The following is an 18,984-nucleotide window of genomic DNA, read 5'->3' as shown; positions in this document are numbered from 1 at the left end:
ACTTCTGTTTGTATTTTCTTCTGAAGGCTGAGCTCTGACTAGGTTCATTTACTAATTCCTTTTCTGTCACACACACATAACAGTAGCCTGGCTGGGGAGGCAGGGCCCTCGGTTTCACTTGCTGCTTTTTCTTCGGTGCCTGGAATGCCACCTGGCCCCACAGGAGAGGTGCTTGGTGACCCATTGTCCCACACTTTTAAACAGGCTCTTCTATTTATTGAGCTTGAGGCTATTCAGCAAGAACCGTATTCAATGCTTAATGCATTTCCTCATTCTTACGCTTACTCATATTCTCACAAGATCCTGGCAGGGTGGCAATGCCACTGTCTTTTCGGGGCGCCCAGCAGGTGTGTGAACAGCTCAAGGACAGGCGACTGCATCTTGAACCAGGTTGTGCTCTTACCTTTGCTCTTTAGCTGCTGTTCTCAGCGTTTACAATGCTCCCTTCCCTCCTGATTAGCTCTCTGAAGTCAAAGCTCGGAAAGATAGTTGGCTTAATGGTTAATAGCGGGGACCCTGCCCGCACCAGTCATCGAAATTTAAATTAGGATCCTGGCTCTGCTCCTTTGGGGACAGGGGTCGGGGAAGAAAGGATGATTTCTTGCAAAGCCTGTCACCTGTCACGAGCGGAGGCAAGGTCAAATGCACTGCAGAGAACCCACTCCCCGAGGCCTGCAGTCCTGGGTTGGCCAGCCCCGCCTAACCCCGGAGGCTGCGGGGAGCCTCAGCTCCGTGCAGAGCTGGCAGCCAGGTTGGGGCTCCCCTCCCGCGCCCGCAGCACTCTCCCCTCCCCCCGGGGTGGCCCGAGCGCAGCCCTGCACCCCTGCGTCAGGACAACGCCCACCGGGGGGCGTTGCCATGGACATCCTTGGAATCTGTCCTCTCCTCCAGCACCAGGTTTAAAACCTCAGCAGCACGTGTCGCCTGCAGAACTGCCCGCCACCAAGGCCCCAGCGGTAGGGACCAGGTGCACAGGGGCCGGCATGTCCGCGGAGGTCCTGGAACACCGGGGCTCCGGCAGTAAGCTCTCCGACGGGCAGGTGCGTTGGGCGGCCTGGTTGAGCCAGGAGGGAAGGGAGTTTGGGCCTCGGTGGAAAAGGGCCCGAGCAATGCAATGTGGGTGTTTCCTCCTCCCTTAGAAGCTCACGGAGGAATCTGAATTTATTTGAAGGTGATAAAAATATCCAGGAAGGCAACAGATAGCGCAGGCCCTCAACGCCTGTTCCCGAGGGAAGGACACTTGTCCTGTGCGGCTTTAAGGGAAACAGTGCTTTGATCTCCTAGAGTCTTGGATCAGAGCCTCCGTCTCTGGGCAGGTCACTGTCCCTCTCTGTTGCCTGCTTTCTCTGTCCTGCCCTGCAGTGGCTGCATCTTAATGATCTGGAATGGGAGATGGGATTTTTCTAGATCCACTTTCCTGTAATATTCACGAAGTGCTCTCAGCCAGCTTTCAAAATGGCAAAATTGGAAGAAATTGTATCCTTCTTCAACTTCTGGAGAAAATGAGGCCTGAGGAAGTCTTAGACTTACTCAGACCTGGGGAAAGAGAAAATTAAACAGAGTGGAAGATGAAGAAGCCTTAGCCCTGAACTGGGAATGTGAGAGAATCCTAGATGTGACTGGGGATGTGCTCGGGGTGTGTTCTGTTCTCCGAGATTCATTGCCTTTTCTCTTGAGGTGAACAATTGCAGAATACACTCTGTGACTGAGTATTGCACTCCTAGGCTCTAGGGTTCAGACTGAAAGCCCAGCTCTGGGAGATAACACCGGTTTATAGACGTGTGTCATCTGTAGGATTAGTGGGAGCGATCTAGAGAACAGATAGGCAGGCAGTGGGGGGAAGGATGGTTGATGTTTTAGTACAACTAGAGAGACCACAGAACTTTGGACTGATTTTTTTTTTTTTTTTTTTTTGAGTCCTGTGAGAAAGACTTCCTTTGAAAAAGATGTGCGGTGCTTGGTAGAGAGACCTTCATGTTGAGGAGGGACAGGGCATCAAACCCCAGAACAAATGCTGGCTCTGTCATTGTTTAGTTTCAGTGCCATTGGCAGGGGGCCCCCACAACCATGGGGGGATGGGGGTAAGTGATCTGGTTAGGGAGCCATGGGAGGTTAGAAGACTGAGAACCATAGATTGTCACTCTTGATGACTGGGGGATAGGGAGGAACATTTAGAGCAGGCCTGGCATTGAAAGCAGGATAGTTAACTTTGCAAAGCTTCAGGTTTTTTCATTTTGAAATTGGAATAAAAAACCCATGTCCTAGCATTGCTATAAGAATTAAATGAAATAGTATCTGTAAAGCTCTTAGCACAGTTCCTGGAGAATGGTGTCTAGCCAGAACTGGTTTGTTTACTCAACAAAATGTGTCTGGAGCATTGGCAAGAGAGATAAGCACTGAGTCAAGCACCGTGGTTGGTATAGCTACACCAGGGTGGGATCCTGGGTATGGAGTCAGGAGCCGTGAGCTCGTGTCTTTGGGCTACTAAAGCTGTGGAGTGGGGAAGTCACCCAGCTAGGAGGAAGGGGCTCAGTCTGATATCTGTAAAACTGAGGTGGTGGTGGTTGAGGGGGGGCAGTTTGGACTAGGTTGAGGGGGGACAGTTAGGATGCCTTCCGGCTCTGAGAGTCTGCAAAAAAGACATAGTTTATGCCTTCTCGAAGCTCCCGACATAGATGAACAGAACATGCTGGACATAATTCGGACACGAGCCTGGAAAGCATGTGATATGTCAAGTGCTCTACACATAACAACCCTACAAGAGCTGTTTGGTCCATTCGTTCACCCAGCAGGCTCACTGTGCATCTACTATGTGCCAGGCACAGCAGAGTTTCTGCACCAGTGAAACGTGTATTCTAGTGGAGGAGAAAAATAAGACAAAAACTAATCAGACGGACACATCATTTCATGTAGAGAAAAATGCTGTGAAGAAAAATAGAACAGGGCAGTGGGGTACAAGGTGAGGGGAATCATAGCACTGAACAGCGAAGCCAGTGATCAAATGCAGATCTCACCTCCATACCTGGGGCACTCCTGGAGCACACAGCTTCCTCCTGCAGAGACGCACTGGAATCTAGAGTATGCTGTGTCCACGGCAAGATGTCTGCATCTTGTTTCTTGTCATCTTATACCGTGGGTGTGTACGCATTAATCACACCCGATTACAAGCTTCCTACCATAGCTCCAGAAAGCACTAAGATTGAAAGTGCCCCTGGAATACCTAGCTAAATCTTGCGTGTGATTTTGAAAAATGCTCTTTTCCAAAGATTACAGAGTGTATTTGTTAGACGCAACCATGGAGATCGTATTTTTCCTGTTAAGTGTATTGCCTTGTGATCAAAATTCTTTCCTTGCTGGGTGCTAGTAAAGTTATCTTTCTCTGCCCTATTTCTCCTATTTGGTTTCTGAGATACTTTTCTCTAACTTTTACCCATCCTGGGTGTACATATATTTCTAAGTCTGCTCTCATGCCTTTTGAAAACAAGATATAGATGATGAGCCTATGTTCTGGAAGAGATTTGCCCAAGGCCCCATGCTGGATCAACATGGCGACACTAGGATCTGAATCCACCCAAGGCCATACCATTTCACAAACATCCATGAGCTTTCTTTCATTTAAAGTCCCTCAAATTTTGAAAAGGGGAGCTGTTGTCTCAGTTGGGTGTGTCACTAGGAGGCAGAAGGATGTGGAATTATTGGATCTATGTTCAAGTCCAAGCTCTGTCCCTCATTAGCTGAGTGTCCTTGGACAATCCACTGAAACTTGCAGAGCTTATTTCCTCATTTGCAAAATAATAGCACCCACCTCCTGGTGCTACTGTAAGGACTAGAGAGCTAATTACCTGTAAAGTCTTGAAACAGTGCTAGTTGCTGCCAGCGATGATGTTCATTAGCTATAAAAAGCACCAAGTATGGCTCCTGGCACACAGTGGGTGTTCATTCAATGGCAAGTCCTATTATTAATATTAATAACAAGAAAGAGTAGTATCTTATCATATGGTAAATGTGAATTTGAAGATACATTTGGGAAAAGCCATAATTAAAAATAATCTGTGCATTTACCAGTGGTTTTAAAGTCTTCCATGGTTAAGAATCATCTGGGGTCTTCTGAAAATGCAGATTCTAAGATCCTACCCCAGACACTCAAATTTGATAGGTTAGGGCGGCGGGGCCCAGACATCTGCACTTGAACAGGGCATCATCCCCAGGTAATTTTGAAGTGGAGAAACAAGGAATATTCATTGAAGAACTCTGATCTAGGAAGCTTGTGGGGAGAAAGTGAAGGGGACAGATGTGGGTAAGAGTAGGCGGTCAGGAGTAGTGTTGAATACCTGGTCTACAGGAAACATGAGCTTAATATGAATATATTGCCCGTAGCAGAAGGAATTATCTAGAATGATATTTAGGAGTCTGGGTAACTGACCTGCTACCTTCCACCTGTGGGACTTCAGAGGAGTCACCCCTTCCTTTCTCTGGCATTGTGGCATCTGCCAAATACGGGGTGGAACTAGATGAACTCTAAAGATAGGGCCAGCTCTGCCAGTCAAGTGTCATGTGGGCATCAGAAGCTGAACGGAATGCTTAGAACCAGGAGGGAGTATTCATGTCAGCTTGGGAATACCGAGGTCTCCTGTAAGGAGGGAGACCCAAGAGGACTTTTGAAGGGAGCTAAGATATTTGAAAAGGGAGGCAGGAGGGTGGTGCAGAGCATTTGCTTTAAGGAGAAGCTGAAAAGACAAAGAGAAAGCTGGTTTGCTGGTGAGGTGAGTCCTGTGGGCGGAACTCGGGAGATGAGGTACCGAGATACTCCTGAATATCAGAAAAGGTATTTTATCCGGCTGGCCATGGGGAGCCTTTAAAGAATTCTGAGCAGAAAGAGGACACAAGAGAAATTCTGTTAGGTTGGATGGATACAGATCACTAAGAGCTGGATTAGTGTGGGAGCAGTGGGAACAAAAGAAGGGCCTGACCTGACCCCGAGGGTCATTTCTGGGAAAGGTCAGTTAGGACTTGGACATACACAGGAGCAGGAAGGTGGTGGTGATGGGAGGGTTGGGGAGGGGTGCATTCAAGTCTGAATTGCCCTAGTCATAGGTGGTGGCTGTTAAGGTGTACCTGGAATGTGTTACTTTTCTTGGAGGCCAACAGAAGAGAATGTTGCCAATGGAACCAGAAATGGAAATCTTTTGTCATTTCAAGGAAACCAGGAAGGACTAGGGGCTCAGTGTGCTCTGGAGGAAGAAGAGTAGTGTCAGAGACTCCTGTGCATATCTCTGGCAGGGTTTAAAAAGGGGGAGGCAGGGCAGTGTCCTGCAAGAAGCTGTGAGTCACAGACGGATGTAGGCTGGGGTCCCATGGTGTGGGGTCCTGCCCTGGCTCTGTCGCTGACTGCATACCTAAGGGCAATTACTTACCTTCTCTGATGCTTCTTTTTGTTGTCAATAAGAGCGGACACTTGGTAGATAATAAAACCTACCTCCTGAATTGTACCAACATTCAATGAGATGATCCGAACCGAGTGCTTGTTCTAATGCCTGGAACATTATAGACTCTTCATACATGGTAGATTAACTATACTGGAATTTAAAAAAAAAAGACAAAAAATCTGTATTCAAGAAAAATAACATCATGGTCCATTTAGGGGTATGTAACAGTTCAGTTTTCCCATTCACTGAAGCACCCTGCTGATGATTTTGGTTTTTGCCCCACACCTTTGGTTTCGGTGGAGTTCTTGGAAAATATTAATTTTTTGAATGAAAAGAACTTCATTTTGAGGGTCTCAATATTTCAGCAGGGCTTATGATGATGCCGAGTCACTGGGAGAGCTACTGGGAGAGTCATTGGGCAGGCTCTCAACAAGGCTTCTCACTGAGCTGACGTAATACCCATTCCACTAATTTCATTAACTTTCTTACAAGAGAGTAATTGTTCTGCATGGTTTTGTTTTGTTTTTCCTCCTGGTTTTAGGTACATGCTATTTATTTGTGGGTACACAGGGAACTTTAGATATTATTATAAAACTTGACTGTATAGTTTTTAAAGATTGCAGCAAACCCTGCAATGCCAACCCTAATTGCACCTTAGTTTGCTGTCATATGAAGGTGGAAAGTGCTAGATCCTTGTCATATTTTATTTAGTGTAAGACATCCATCTTCTGGCAGGTCATTTGTGTTACTTTTATGTATTTTTTGACTCTTTCAATAACTGGATATCTTAGATCCTAGCTTACAGGACATACAGCTTTCCTGAGCATGATGCTTCCCTGAGATCCTTGCCAAAGGCCAAACAATCATTCTTGTGTATTTATAATATTTCCATCATTTTTATATGTAAACTGTTCTATTGTTTTTTTTTCATCATGTGAATACTGCTTACAGGGCTTATTATTAGCATGATTTTCTAGATGAGGAAACTTAGAAGGCCAAGCTATTTGCCCAAAGTGTTTCAGCCGGTAATTGAAAGACAGAGGACTTCAACCCAGATCTTTGGTCTCAAATACCTATTTTTAGTACTTTGTACACTGTATTTTTCAGTGTTTTCCTGAACAGTTTTTGAACTGTATTATACCATCTCTGAGGATCTCCGTGTTGTGTGTCTATTAAGCCAAATATTGAGGCCCTGAAGGATGAGGCATTGTCTTATTCATTTTCGGATCTTAGAGCTATAATGGTGTCTGGCCCTTGGTAGGTGCTCATTAAAAGCTATTGAATCTATAGGATGACCGTAACATCACTGAATAAAGGTTTCTGAAATTGAATTCTGACCTAGGGGCATCATTGAAAATATCACTTCCCTTAACTTACTTATCTTCTCCCAGAAGTTGGGTCCTTCTGTGTAGAATATATGTAGCTTATTGTATTCCAGGCCTTAACTAGAAGAGAAAGTTTATGCCAGACTCTTCCTTGAAGATTTCACAGGAAAACATTGTAATCAAGACCACTTCATCTTGTAGGAAACAAGCTACATTGAAGACAACTCCAACCAAAATGGTGCCATATCACTGATCTTCTCACTCAAAGAAGAAATTGGTGCCCTGGCCAAAGTCTTGCGATTATTTGAGGTAAACATTCATTTCTGCCTTGGACAATGCATAGCAGACTTCTGGGTTATTTTCTAATTGAATGCCAGGAGAAGAACATGGGATCTGGAACTGAGAGGCTTGATTTTCAGCTCAGGCACTTAACATTAACCAACTGTGTGACCTTAGTGAAGTCTTCCATTCTGTCAGAACTGCTGTGTCTCTATTCACAGAATCAGAATCTGTGAATCATTCAGAATCACGAGTTGTACACATAGGAAGCTGGCCATGGTTTCAGACATCTTTTATCAAGCTTTTCCTGAATTAATTACTATCTTTTTGGTATTCCCAAAGCACTTTACTTTTAAAGTGCTTCAGGCAGAGAACCTTGGCTTAGTCATCTTTATATCCTCTACAGACCAGTTTTATGCATATTTAATGTTCACTTAAGAATGAAATTAATTAGAAGCAAAGCAAATTAGGCTTTATTTTATTTTTTAATTTTTTTGTCCTGGATTTTAAGAAGGAATATTTTTGAACCAATTATTTTTTACTCTAAATTCTTTAATAAAATTATATCGCATGGGTACCTAGGTAGCACAGTCAGTTAAGTGTCTGACTCTTGGTTTCAGCTGTGGTGATGATCTCAGGGTCGTGACATGGAGCCCCATGTTGGGCTCAATGTAGAGTCTGCTTGGATTTCTCTCTCCCTCTAACCCTTCCCCACCACCTCTCTCTCTCTCTCTCTGTCAAATAAGTAAATCTTTAAAAAAATTATATATGGTGACTGAATGCATAAATCAACGGAGAAGAGACACATCTCTCATGCAGAATTCCAAATAATTTAAGTGGATACTCTATACTCAAAGAAGAACAGCATCACTCTCCACTCTTTAAGTGTGGGGGGCACAGTGTGACTTTCTTCTAAACAGGACAGGATGGAAAGGGGATGGAGAAACCAATACACAGTAGCTCAGCCAGGTGATGAAGGTCAGTATCAACAGTGATAAGTCATGTAGGTAGGAAGAACCCTTGATAGGGCTTGATAACAGCACTTTACCTCTGTGGTCTTCCTCCTCTGAAACCATAATCCCAATCCAGCTAGAAGAAAAACATCAGACAAGTCTCAATTAAGGGGCACTGTACAAAATACCTGACCCACACTCAACAAAACTATTTAGATCATCAAAACCAAAGAGTGTCTGAGGAACTGTCACAGTCAAGAGGAGGAGCCTAATGGGATATAACCTCTAAATGCAGTGTGGGTCTGGAGTGGGAGCCTGGTACAGGAAAAGGACATTAGATATAAAGGAAAAAATTAAAATACAGTATGGTCTTTAGTTCATGAACATGCATCAGTATTAGTGCATTGGTTCTACCACACATTCCACAATAACGTACGGTGCTAATAGTAAGGGAAGCTGGGTGCAGAGTATACGAAAAATTTCTATATGTCATCTCAGTTTTTCTATAAATCTAAAATAAATCTAAAATCTATCTAAAAAAATAAAGCCTATTTTTAAAAACATTGAACATGTCTATCCATAGGAGGTGGGGGGGAGGGGGATGTCTGCCTGAATGAGAGCAAGCAACACAGAGAAGAAAGAGCACTTTCTGAATGACAAACTGTTCATAAGGAAAAATGAATCTGTAAAATGCTCCTATGCAACATTCTAGTCTTTGTATTATACAGTTAATCAGCATTTTCCCTCGAGAGGTCAGGCCTTAATCAGTTAATAAATTAAATAATAGTAAATTAACAGGATGTTTTCAACCTAATAAATAAACCACAAGCAACTAAATTACCAGTGCTAGCTAAAATGCACCCGGAGGGTGTGTGTGTGGTGTGTCTGTGAGTGTGTGTACTCTGGATGAACTTTTTAAAGCATTATCTAAAACTCAACTGCCATGGTCAATAAGTGGTATTATTATATACATCTACAGAGGAGGAAGTAGAAGTCACCATACCGGGATTGGTGGAGGGGCTTTTTGTCAATGTGTATTGTGGTTTGTTTTTTTTTTTTTTCAAATATATTTCAGAACTTGCTCTAGACATTAGATGGATCGGCTTCCCTTCTGCCCTTCTAAACAGACTGGCAAAATGCAGAGTTAAGTTATCCTCCTTCCCATCCTCATTGAAGGAAGATAGAAAATTGAATTCTAGGGCAGCCCCAGTGGTGCAGCGGTTTAGCGCCGCCTGCAGCCAGGGTGTGATCCTGGAGACCCTGAATCTAGTCCCACGTCAGGCTCTCTGCATGGTGCCTGCTTCTCCTTCTAAGGCCTGTGTCTCTGCCTCTGCCTCTCTCTCTCTCTCTCTCTTTCTATGAATAAATGAATAAAATCTTTAAAAAAAAAGAAAATTGAATTCTAGTGTCTGTGGAACCACAGTATATGATGTACCAGGCATAGCGGATGCTTGATTCTGTCCCCATTCAACCTGGTGGAGGAGATATGACTATGTTTTATGCGTGAAGGAATTGGGGTTCTGAAAGATTGAGGCATTTGTTTAAGGTCACACAGCTAACCTATCGCGATGACGGGATCCTGGATGGGCAAACCAGGAGCTCTCTCTGGTGCCCCATGCTTCTGCCCAAATACAACTGTCCCTGCATATCTGAATACTTCTGGAGGTTTTTTTTTAATGCAAATATCATGGCTCCATCCTCCTAGTCTTTGAGAGAAAGGGACCGGTCACTAGGTATTCCTTCTTTCTTTCAGATTGAAACAGTTATCAAAGTGCAAGAATAATAACTACCTAAGTCCCTCTCATCCCTATCAACCACTATTAACATTTTGACAGGTTCACTTTCATTTTTTTTCTTATATGATTATGGTCTCAAACATTAAACATCAACGTACTGTTTATAAAGAACTACAGCATTAAAGATGTGTGGCAGTCCTTTCTGATCAGTCCTGTCATGCTGCAGACTTCCTGGCCAACGCAGCATTATTCTGAGTTTAGTATACTTTTTTTCTATATTTCAGTCCTTAAAAAAAAGAAAATGATATCTACATTGACAAGTGCTGTGCTGTTCACACTTGTCCTGCAGCCTCTTGGGGTCGGCTCAGTAGAGCCCAGAACATGGACTCTGCAGAGACAGCTGTGGCTTTGGGAAAATTGCATAATTTCTCTGTGCTTCGTTTCCTCATAATAATACTAGCATTTGTTTCAAAGGGTAGTTGATAGGACTGAATGACTTACTGTAGGCAAAACCCTCTGAGTAGTTTCACAATTAAATATTCAGGAAGAATTGTTCTGTATTCTTTTCTGAATGCAGTGATTTTGAGATACATACATGTTGATACATCCAGATCCACTTAATAATTTCTGAAGAGTAGTTCATACACGTACCATATATTATTTATCTGTCCCCCTATTTTGGGCATCTGTGATATTTCCGATTTTCTGAAGTCATAGACAATTCTGCAGTACTTTGTTGTTGTTTTTGGTATGCAATGTGGAAATTTTGGGGGGGCATTCAATGAGTTAATCTTTATTAAACTATAAATATGAAGATCAATTATGCTTATTCTAAACAATAATGATAGAGAGCTTCTTAGATAAAAAAAGAAAGAACTACAGAAAGAAACAGACAATAAAAATCCAGCACTTTGCTGTGTACACATTATAGAGCAAAATATATGCACAAATTTTGAAAATAAAATGCTTAGCTAAATCAACTCACATACAAATACAAATTGAAAAAAGCAAGGGCTTTGCTGAGTGAAATAAGTCAATTGGAGAAGGACAAACATTATATGGTCTCATTCATTTCGGAAATATAAATAATAGTGAAAGGGAATAGAAGGGAAGGGAGAAGAAATGTGTGGGAAATATCAGAAAGGGAGACAGAACATGAAGACTCCTAACTCTGGGAAACGAACTAGGGGTAGTGGAAGGGGAGGAGGGCGGGGGGTGGGGGTGAATGGATGACGGGCACTGAGGGGGGCACCTGAGGGGATGAGCACTGGGTGTTATTCTGTATGTTGGAAAATTGAACACCAATAAAAAATAAATTTATTCTTAAAAATAAATAAATAAATAAATAAATAAATAAATAAATAAATAAATAAATAAATAAAAGCAAGGGCCTTCAAGGATAGCATTTGGAAAAGAAAAATTTAAGCTAGAATTTAATTGCTGGTCCTAAGGCTTGGATATTTTAGTCTTATTTATTTATTTTTTTTGAGAGAGAGGGAGAGAGACAGAGAGAGAGAGAGAGAGATGATGATGAAGGGGAGGGACAGGCAGAGGGAGCCCAACTTGGGTTCCGGTTCATGACCTGAGCCAAAGGCTGATGCTTAACAGACTGAGCCACCAGGTGCCCCTCAATATATTGTTTTAAAAGAAACTACTAAGTTGTCCTCTAAACTGTTAAATTACCCTGTAACATTTATGCTACCTTTAGTTTGCTGTGGGAACACTCATTTCTCTATACTTTTAAGGTTAGTTGTTTATCATTGCTTTTTAATCTTGGACAGTAGAAGGAGTAGGATGTACCAATTTATCATTTTAATTTTTGTTTCTCAGATTACAAGTGAGATGATAAGGTGTTTTTTCATATTACAGGACCTTAGATTTTATTCCTTTGTAAATTGTGACTTGTACATCCAGATTTTAAATTTTTTCTGTGGCAATTTTACCTTTTCCTTACAGATTTCTTGACATTTTATGTAATCTGAATACCTTTTTGTAGAATGACAAATATTTCCTCCCAGACTCTTTATTTTACTTGAATTTATGGTATCATTATCATATTGAACTTTTAAATTCTAATGTAATTAATATTTTCAGTCACTTCTTCTATCCCTTCCACATGTGATCTATGAGCCCTGTCAGAAATCTTAGAAAAAGTATAAAGATCAGAAGGATGCTAGAAGACTAGAGAGAGTCCAAAGCCTTGATTTTTTATTTTTCTTTTCAAAACAAGGTAAAAAAATCTAGAATGAATTACTTAATATAGTTGTCAACATTCAAAAGGAAATAGCAAGGACCAAGAGTCAGGCAGGGCAGGGCCATTAGAGGAAACAAGAGTAGCTCAGTAGAGCAGAGAGACTGTGAGGGCCCCAGCGTGTTTGTTGTGTATTTACATCTCTCGTGATATCAGGGTGACTGAGGTAGAAGAGCGAGTGTTAGATGGAAATACAGACAACACCCCTACATCATGTAGTTGACACTAAACCTCTGGACCATATAAAATGAAGCCAAAGATAATAAAAGGTAAAACTAATGAAAGAATCTAAACTACACTTTATGCAGTGTTTCCTAAATAATATTCCTTCGCATTCTGTATGCGAATAGGTATTTTATTAGAAGAGAGATCCAAGGGTAAATAAGTCTGGAAAATTCTCCGTCTAGATTTTGGAAAGCATCGCACACACAAACATATTAAAGGCCCTGGGAAGCCCTACAGAGAGGGTATTTATCCAAGGTTATGGTGTCCGGTATTCCCCAAATGTATTTGGCCAGGCAGTCTTGTTCAGGGAAGGCCTACTGATATTTTGCAGGCATTAGTGTTCCACTAGATTCATGCTGTTTTAGAGTTATGAGCTCCACACCATCAGTTATAACCTAGGTTTTGGGGGCCCAAGGAGTAGAACAGTATTGGGTTAAGAGTATACTGTCTAGAACCAAACCGAGTTCAACACCTTGTTGCACTGCCTATGAGCTGGATGAGCTTGGAGCAGTTATATGACCTCTTGGTGGCTTAGTTTCCATATTTTTAAAAATAAAGGTAATAAGAATCTTTCACAGGGCTTCTGTGAAAATCAGATGAATTAATGTTTGTGGAGTGTTTGTTAGAGTACCTGACACATGGTAAGAGCGCAATAAATGTTTATTCTTGTTTCTGCATATCAGTTTTAGAGAGCCATTGAACTTCAGGGAGTCTTAAGTTCTCAGCAATGTGAAAAGGTGTTAAAGGATTAGGATTATTTGTCTTGAAGAGGGAAGATGGGGCAAGGACATATTTGAAGGGCTATTCTGGGAGAGAAATACTACTTTTTCTATTGCTTCAGAGGTAAAAGGGCAAGGTGTAGAAATCACAAGAGGCATATTTGGAATCACTTAAAGGCAACATTTCTACTGTGGAAGGGTGCCAGAAGGCATTACACAGAAGTATCCCCACTGTGAAAACAGCCAGTGAAAGGCAGGGCAGAATCTAAGCAAAAATCATGGTGTAAATAGACTTACTTGTTCTTAATAGAGACAAAGGCCACAAATCTATCCAGCTCCCCTAAGATTGGCGATGGAGGGAGAACATTCCATATGGAGAATCCTCTGTACCCTAGGAGTCCCTCACTGCAATCATATCCATGTTTTTTTTTTAAAAAGATTTTATTTATTTATTTATTCATGAGAAACACACAGAGAGAAAGAGAGGCAGAAACACAGGCAGAGGGAGAAGCAGGCTCCATGCAGGGACCCCAACATGGGACTTGATCCTGGGTCTCATGATCAGGATCAGGCCCTGGGCTGAAGGCTGCACTAAACTTCTGAGTCACCCGGGCTGCCCAATCACATCCATGTTTGATGACAGGACCATCCTTCGATGGCTTGCAGCATAGCAGACATGCAGCAGGGACATTTAACTACACCTTAGTACATGCTCAGAGTAATAAACCAAGGACTAAGAGTTGTGTGAACCTAGATGACCTGGACCCCTGTCCCAACTCCATATGGTGACAGCTTCATTAGCCCCTCGCCGTCAAGAGTGCCTATGGGCATCCCAACTCCTCAAACAAAACCTGAGATCTGCAGAGTGAGGGCAGATTTCCATGGTCAGGCTTCATTCCCTCCCTGGGAGCCCATCTTTTCCTCGGATGATTAGCACCAAAATCGCTGTCCCATGAAGGGAAGCTGTTACCTGCCAGTGGACCTGTGGACTTGTTGACCTCAGCTAGTAACAATACCAGAATGTAACACAATCACTTGGGTATTTATAACAGAGATACAGAAGTACTGTGTTGGCTTCATGGGGAGAGACTGAAGCAGATGTTTTCATGAACTGGGGTCAAATAGTTAGGAAGACACCAAGATGAAACTTGAAAACATGTGAACTTGAAAACATCTCACTGTCCTCAGTTGTTCTGATTTTCGGTGCTTCATGCATTTATTTAAACATTATCTGTAGCTCTCTGTATTTTTAGCCTCTACTAGCTCGTGTCCCGCCCCTTTGTGGAAAAATAGTCTCTTGAGAGTCTTTGCTGCAAGTGGCTTCGTAATAGGCTGTAAAATCAGATGTCAGGCCCCTGGGGAGGTTGCAAAGAAGAGGTCTCCCTCCCTCTGCTAGCATTCCACTAATCACCTTACTGTAAGTTCTCTAAGGAAGGGAATGAGCAAACATGGATGGAGAGTACTGAGTTCATGGGTATTCTCAATTAGCACCGTTTACTTGATGGGGACACAGAGGTCTGACTAAGCAAGCTGCCCAAGGTTAGACACTTAACCAAAACTGCTTCAGAGGTCACCTCCTGTCTTCACGATGGACGGGGCTTTTGGAAACAAATGGAAAAGGCCCAGTCGGTATTGGCCACATTCACATCCTATGCTCTGCCTGTACCCAGAGGACCTGTGCCTTTTCTGTATCAGATATTCAGTGAGCTCATCCTCTCATATTTATGCATTCAATTAATGTTTTGTTTTTGTTTTTGTTTTTGTTTTTCTTGTTTTTTGTTTTTTGTTTTTTTTTTTAGCATCCACTGCTAACAGATCCTGTAAAGGTGCTGGGGAGACTGGGGCGAGTCATGGTTGTTCTCTGCCCCTACAGAAAGGAGAGAAGCTCAGGGGCCCACAAGGCAGAGTCAGCCAGGAAGGGTTTCTTGCAGATGGAATGTTTGAGCTGACACCTGAAGGGGGTGGCCAGGAGAGAGAGGAGGGGGGAACTGAATTCCAGAACAAAGAACCACATCCCTTAAAGGCAGAGAATAAGCAAGCGGTCAGGCCGTAGAATCCTCACATCCTTTGTATCTGCCCACCTCAGAGTTCCTGGGGACAGAGGTTGGGTTGCAGGGTTACATGTAGGCAGATATGCCATGTTTACTATGTGAAGTTTGGACTTTAAGGTCCTGCCTGTAACCTCTGGGCCTGGAGAGCAGGACAGGATCTAGAATGAATCACGAGGGTTGCCTTGACCCCACTGGCCGTAGATCCAGAGCAGTCGTGAGCGGTAAAATGTCTACAGGAACACTGCTTCTTCAATCAAAATAAGAAGAGCTTTGAGCTCCATTAGGGGTGGGGAAAAAAAAGTTCTTACCACCCAGATGACTTCTTAAAATTTTCTTTAAAGGCCCTAATATGGATCATGATACAAAGAACAGCCATGTAACTCACTCCCTGCTTAAGAAATGACCAAAGTCCCTGGGCTTCCTCCCCAGATGTAGGGATTAATCTGAATCTGATATTATTCCCACCCATCCTCTTAGACTGTGCTATATATGGCTGCCCATTAGTGATGTAGGGCACAGAGTTGCAAGCTTTGACTCTTCGTAAAGTTGGAATTGTATGACGACTGTCATTCTGCAGCTTTCTCTCCTGATGATGGCATGACAAACGTTGCCATGATGATCTGCTCAGTGTTCTCATTGGTTCTCCCTGCTGTGTGTTCATGTGCGACTGTACTGCATCCTGTCCCACTGGTGGGCATTTAAGTTGCTCTCATTGTCCACCCGCACAGGTGGTGCAGCACTAACCCTCCTGCACGGGCAAGGGTTGACTACAAGGACTTCAGATTGAACACTGGTGTGGGTTTTAGCCGCTCAATCACTTAAGAGCTGGACGTGTCTGAGAAAGAGCAACACAGGATATACTTTCTGAACTTTTATTATGAAATTCGATCCCACATGGTGACAATTTAAAGAGTACCATGACCCCAATCACATGAGTTGTGATTGCTCTTTGGGAGCCCTGGACTGAAACTGGGCCTATTCTATCTTGTGACCCTTGGGGTGAGCAAAAGTATGAAGAGGAACACAAGGACACAACTGTTCTTTTCTCTAAAGAGGCCCCAGTTCTCCCCAGAGAGGAGTCTCCCCTGAGTTGGATGCAACTCCAGCTAAATGAGGGGAAGGTGAAGGGATAATCTAACAGAGACGGAGAAGACAGAGGCCAGAAAAGGCCCAGAGATTACAACGGAGATTTTTCCAGTGGGATCAAGAGTGTGTCCCTGAGGACGGTCTCCAGAGGGCATGAATCTGGCTGATGGTGCAGCTTGAACCCACTTGAGGAGTCTTTTCCAGGGCAGGGTGGGCAAAAATATGGTGCTCACGCCACAATTTCATCGTGTGGCCCACACTTTTCTGACGGTGTTTGATTTCCTATTCATCCCAGTGGATTTACTTCCAGATTATTGCTCTACCAGGGTGGTTCCGGGCCCTCTCACAGGACAAGATGGGCAAAACATATAAGAGGTCCCCCTTATGCCTGTGTCCCCCTCTCTACTCCTGTAACTATCATTTCTTACCCCAAATACTACAGGGGCCTCCAGACTGCTTCTGCCCTTGGCCCATGAGGCTACTCTTAAACAGACCACCTCTTTCAAAGTGTGAGTCAAGAAAGGTATCTTCTCTGCCTCATTACCCTCCATAGCTTCTTATTACCACTCTGAGCGAAATGTGAAGTCCAGGGAAGGGCCCATAGGTCCCTGTCAGTGACGGCTCACCTCATGTCCTGTTGCCCATCCTCTTGCTCATTCTGCTCCAGACACTCTAGGCCTGCTTGGCCTTCCTCAGTCATATTGTGTGCTGTCTTACCGCAGGACCCTTGCACTTGTGGTTCCCTCATACTTTTCTCTCTTGTTGACTTCAGATCTGTACTTACAAATCATCGGCTTATTTTTTGAGCTGTTCCTGTTTAAAATAGCACCTTATGGCAGCCCCCCCACCCCAGAATATTCAATCCCTCCTTCCTGCGTTATTTTTCTCCATTCAATCTGAAGATTGTCTATTCTAAAAATAAGTAGAAATATATATATTTCTACTTATTTTTCATAGTTACTGTTAATCTTCTGCTTCAAGAATGTAAGCTCAGGAAGAGCAGGGATTTTTCCCACCCTGTTCACACATATCCCAGCACCATGAACAGTGGCACATGGAAGGTGCTTGGTTGAATGAGTTGTTGAACGCTCCTGTCAGTTTACGTGAGACCAATGATTTGGGACATTCTTTTTTTTTAAATTTTTATTTATTTATGATAGTCACACACACACACAGAGAGAGAGAGAGAGAGAGAGAGAGAGAGGCAGAGACACAGGCAGAGGGAGAAGCAGGCTCCATGCACCGGGAGCCCAACGTGGGATTCGATCCCAGATCTCCAGGATCGCGCCCTGGGCCAAAGGCAGGCGCCAAACTGCTGCGCCACCCAGGGATCCCGATTTGGGACATTCTTAGTGAATATCTTTGATTTTCCCCCAGAAACCTCTGGAATAGGCCAGAGCTTAACTTCGTTCAAGTTTATTCTAAGGCAACAGCCTGTAGTGGTGCAAGAGACTCTCCTTTGCCAGCCTAGTCTTGTCTGAAAGTACCTTCTGCTTTTCTTTCTCCTTTTTGAAACATGCTTTAAAGAAAGAAGCTGAGAAAAATTTAGGGTAAAGCAAATAAAAAGGGAGAAACATCTCATAAAACATAAGGCATCTTGCCTCCCTGGAGAATGTATATTTACATCAAGTTGAAAGAGGCGAAGCATAATAGTAAGTCTTTACTGTATATCCATCAAGGAAGCCAAAATTGTGTGAGGTGCTTTTCTCCTTTTTTATTTTCCCCCTGAGCTACGAGGTAATATTATTGTCTTTATTTTAACCATAAACCAAAGTTCAGGAGGACCAACTGTTGTGTCCAAGGGTGGAAAGCAGCAGAGCCAGAGCTTGAACTCAGGTTAGTTTCCAAAGCCCACTCTCCCCACTGTACCCTTCTCCTTTTCTCCAGCAGTGAAGCAGAAGAAGAAGGAATGGACCCTAAGCCAGAAAAGACCCAGAAGGGCAAATCCATTTTTCACCGTTGTGAATTCTGTGCATCTGTAGTTTTATTCACTAGTGACCAAGACCCTTATTTAGAAAAGTTTTCCTCAAGGATGGGAGCAGGAAGGGGTTTCTAGCTAATCCTTATTGAAATCAGAGGTTCATTTCAGTTTCTTTTTCTCTGAGTCCCCATGCTCTCTGCTCAGCCATCCTGATTAAGGTGTTACCTTGCTATCTTTTATGAGTTGATTCTGTTGGACAAGTCATGAAATTGTCTTCACAATTCCCTTCCACAATTCTCCGAGCTTCCCTTGCCTTCACTCAGATGTCTGTGATGTGGTCAACTTGTAAACCTACACAGACCCCTTTGCCTAAAAATAAAAATTAATTTACTAAAAGGTAGCTGTGATCATAATTGGGTTTGGAGGTTCATCTCTAAAGCCTCTCTTAGCAACCAAAATTATTGGTATCTAAGGATCCACACTGATAAGCTGGACAAACTCCAGTAAAGAAATTGCATGCCAAACTTGAGAGTTATTTATTAACAAATTGATTCAAATGGGAAAGAAATAGTTTAAAGAGTTTGGCGGGGTGTCCTTAGCTGAAAACTTCACTCACATTTAAAAGATAAATGTCTCTTTTCATTATAAGTCTGATATTATAACGCTTTTGGCAACTAAATAGAAGTTATACATAATCTCATAATAATTCACTTGGATGCATTTTATTCTAGTCTTTTTCTTTTTTTCTTTTGGCCCAGGCATAATTTTTTAAAATGTGTTTTAATTATCATATATGCATCCTGGGTATTTTCCCAAGTGGTTGTCATTGCAACCATTTAAGAAATAAATTTTTCATTATAAAAGTAATAAGTGTTGTTTTTAGAAAAGTCAAAGTATGATAAAAAATAGAAAGAAGGAAACAAAATTATCTGTAAATCCATCATCTGTAGACTACTACTGTTAACATATTTTGGAGTAGATTACTGACATGGCTTTATGCATGTTGTTGTTA

General features: G+C 42.7%; 1 protein-coding gene across 1 annotated transcript in view; it reads left to right on the top strand.

Annotated features, from left to right (window-relative positions):
• The first annotated feature begins 882 nt into the window (after positions 1–882).
• Positions 883–18,984, top strand: part of PAH (phenylalanine hydroxylase) — an 80,566-nt gene continuing 62,464 nt past the window's right edge. Inside the window, exons 1-2 of the mRNA XM_038558862.1 lie at positions 883–1,040; positions 6,953–7,060. Of these exons, the coding sequence (XP_038414790.1) occupies positions 984–1,040; positions 6,953–7,060 (165 nt within the window). The 5' untranslated portion in view covers positions 883–983. The remainder of the gene's footprint in view (positions 1,041–6,952; positions 7,061–18,984) is intronic.

Source organism: Canis lupus, chromosome 15 (genome assembly GCF_011100685.1).
Source record: "Canis lupus familiaris isolate Mischka breed German Shepherd chromosome 15, alternate assembly UU_Cfam_GSD_1.0, whole genome shotgun sequence".
Lineage (NCBI taxonomy): Eukaryota > Metazoa > Chordata > Mammalia > Carnivora > Canidae > Canis > Canis lupus.
This window is presented reverse-complemented; position numbering and strand designations above follow the sequence as displayed.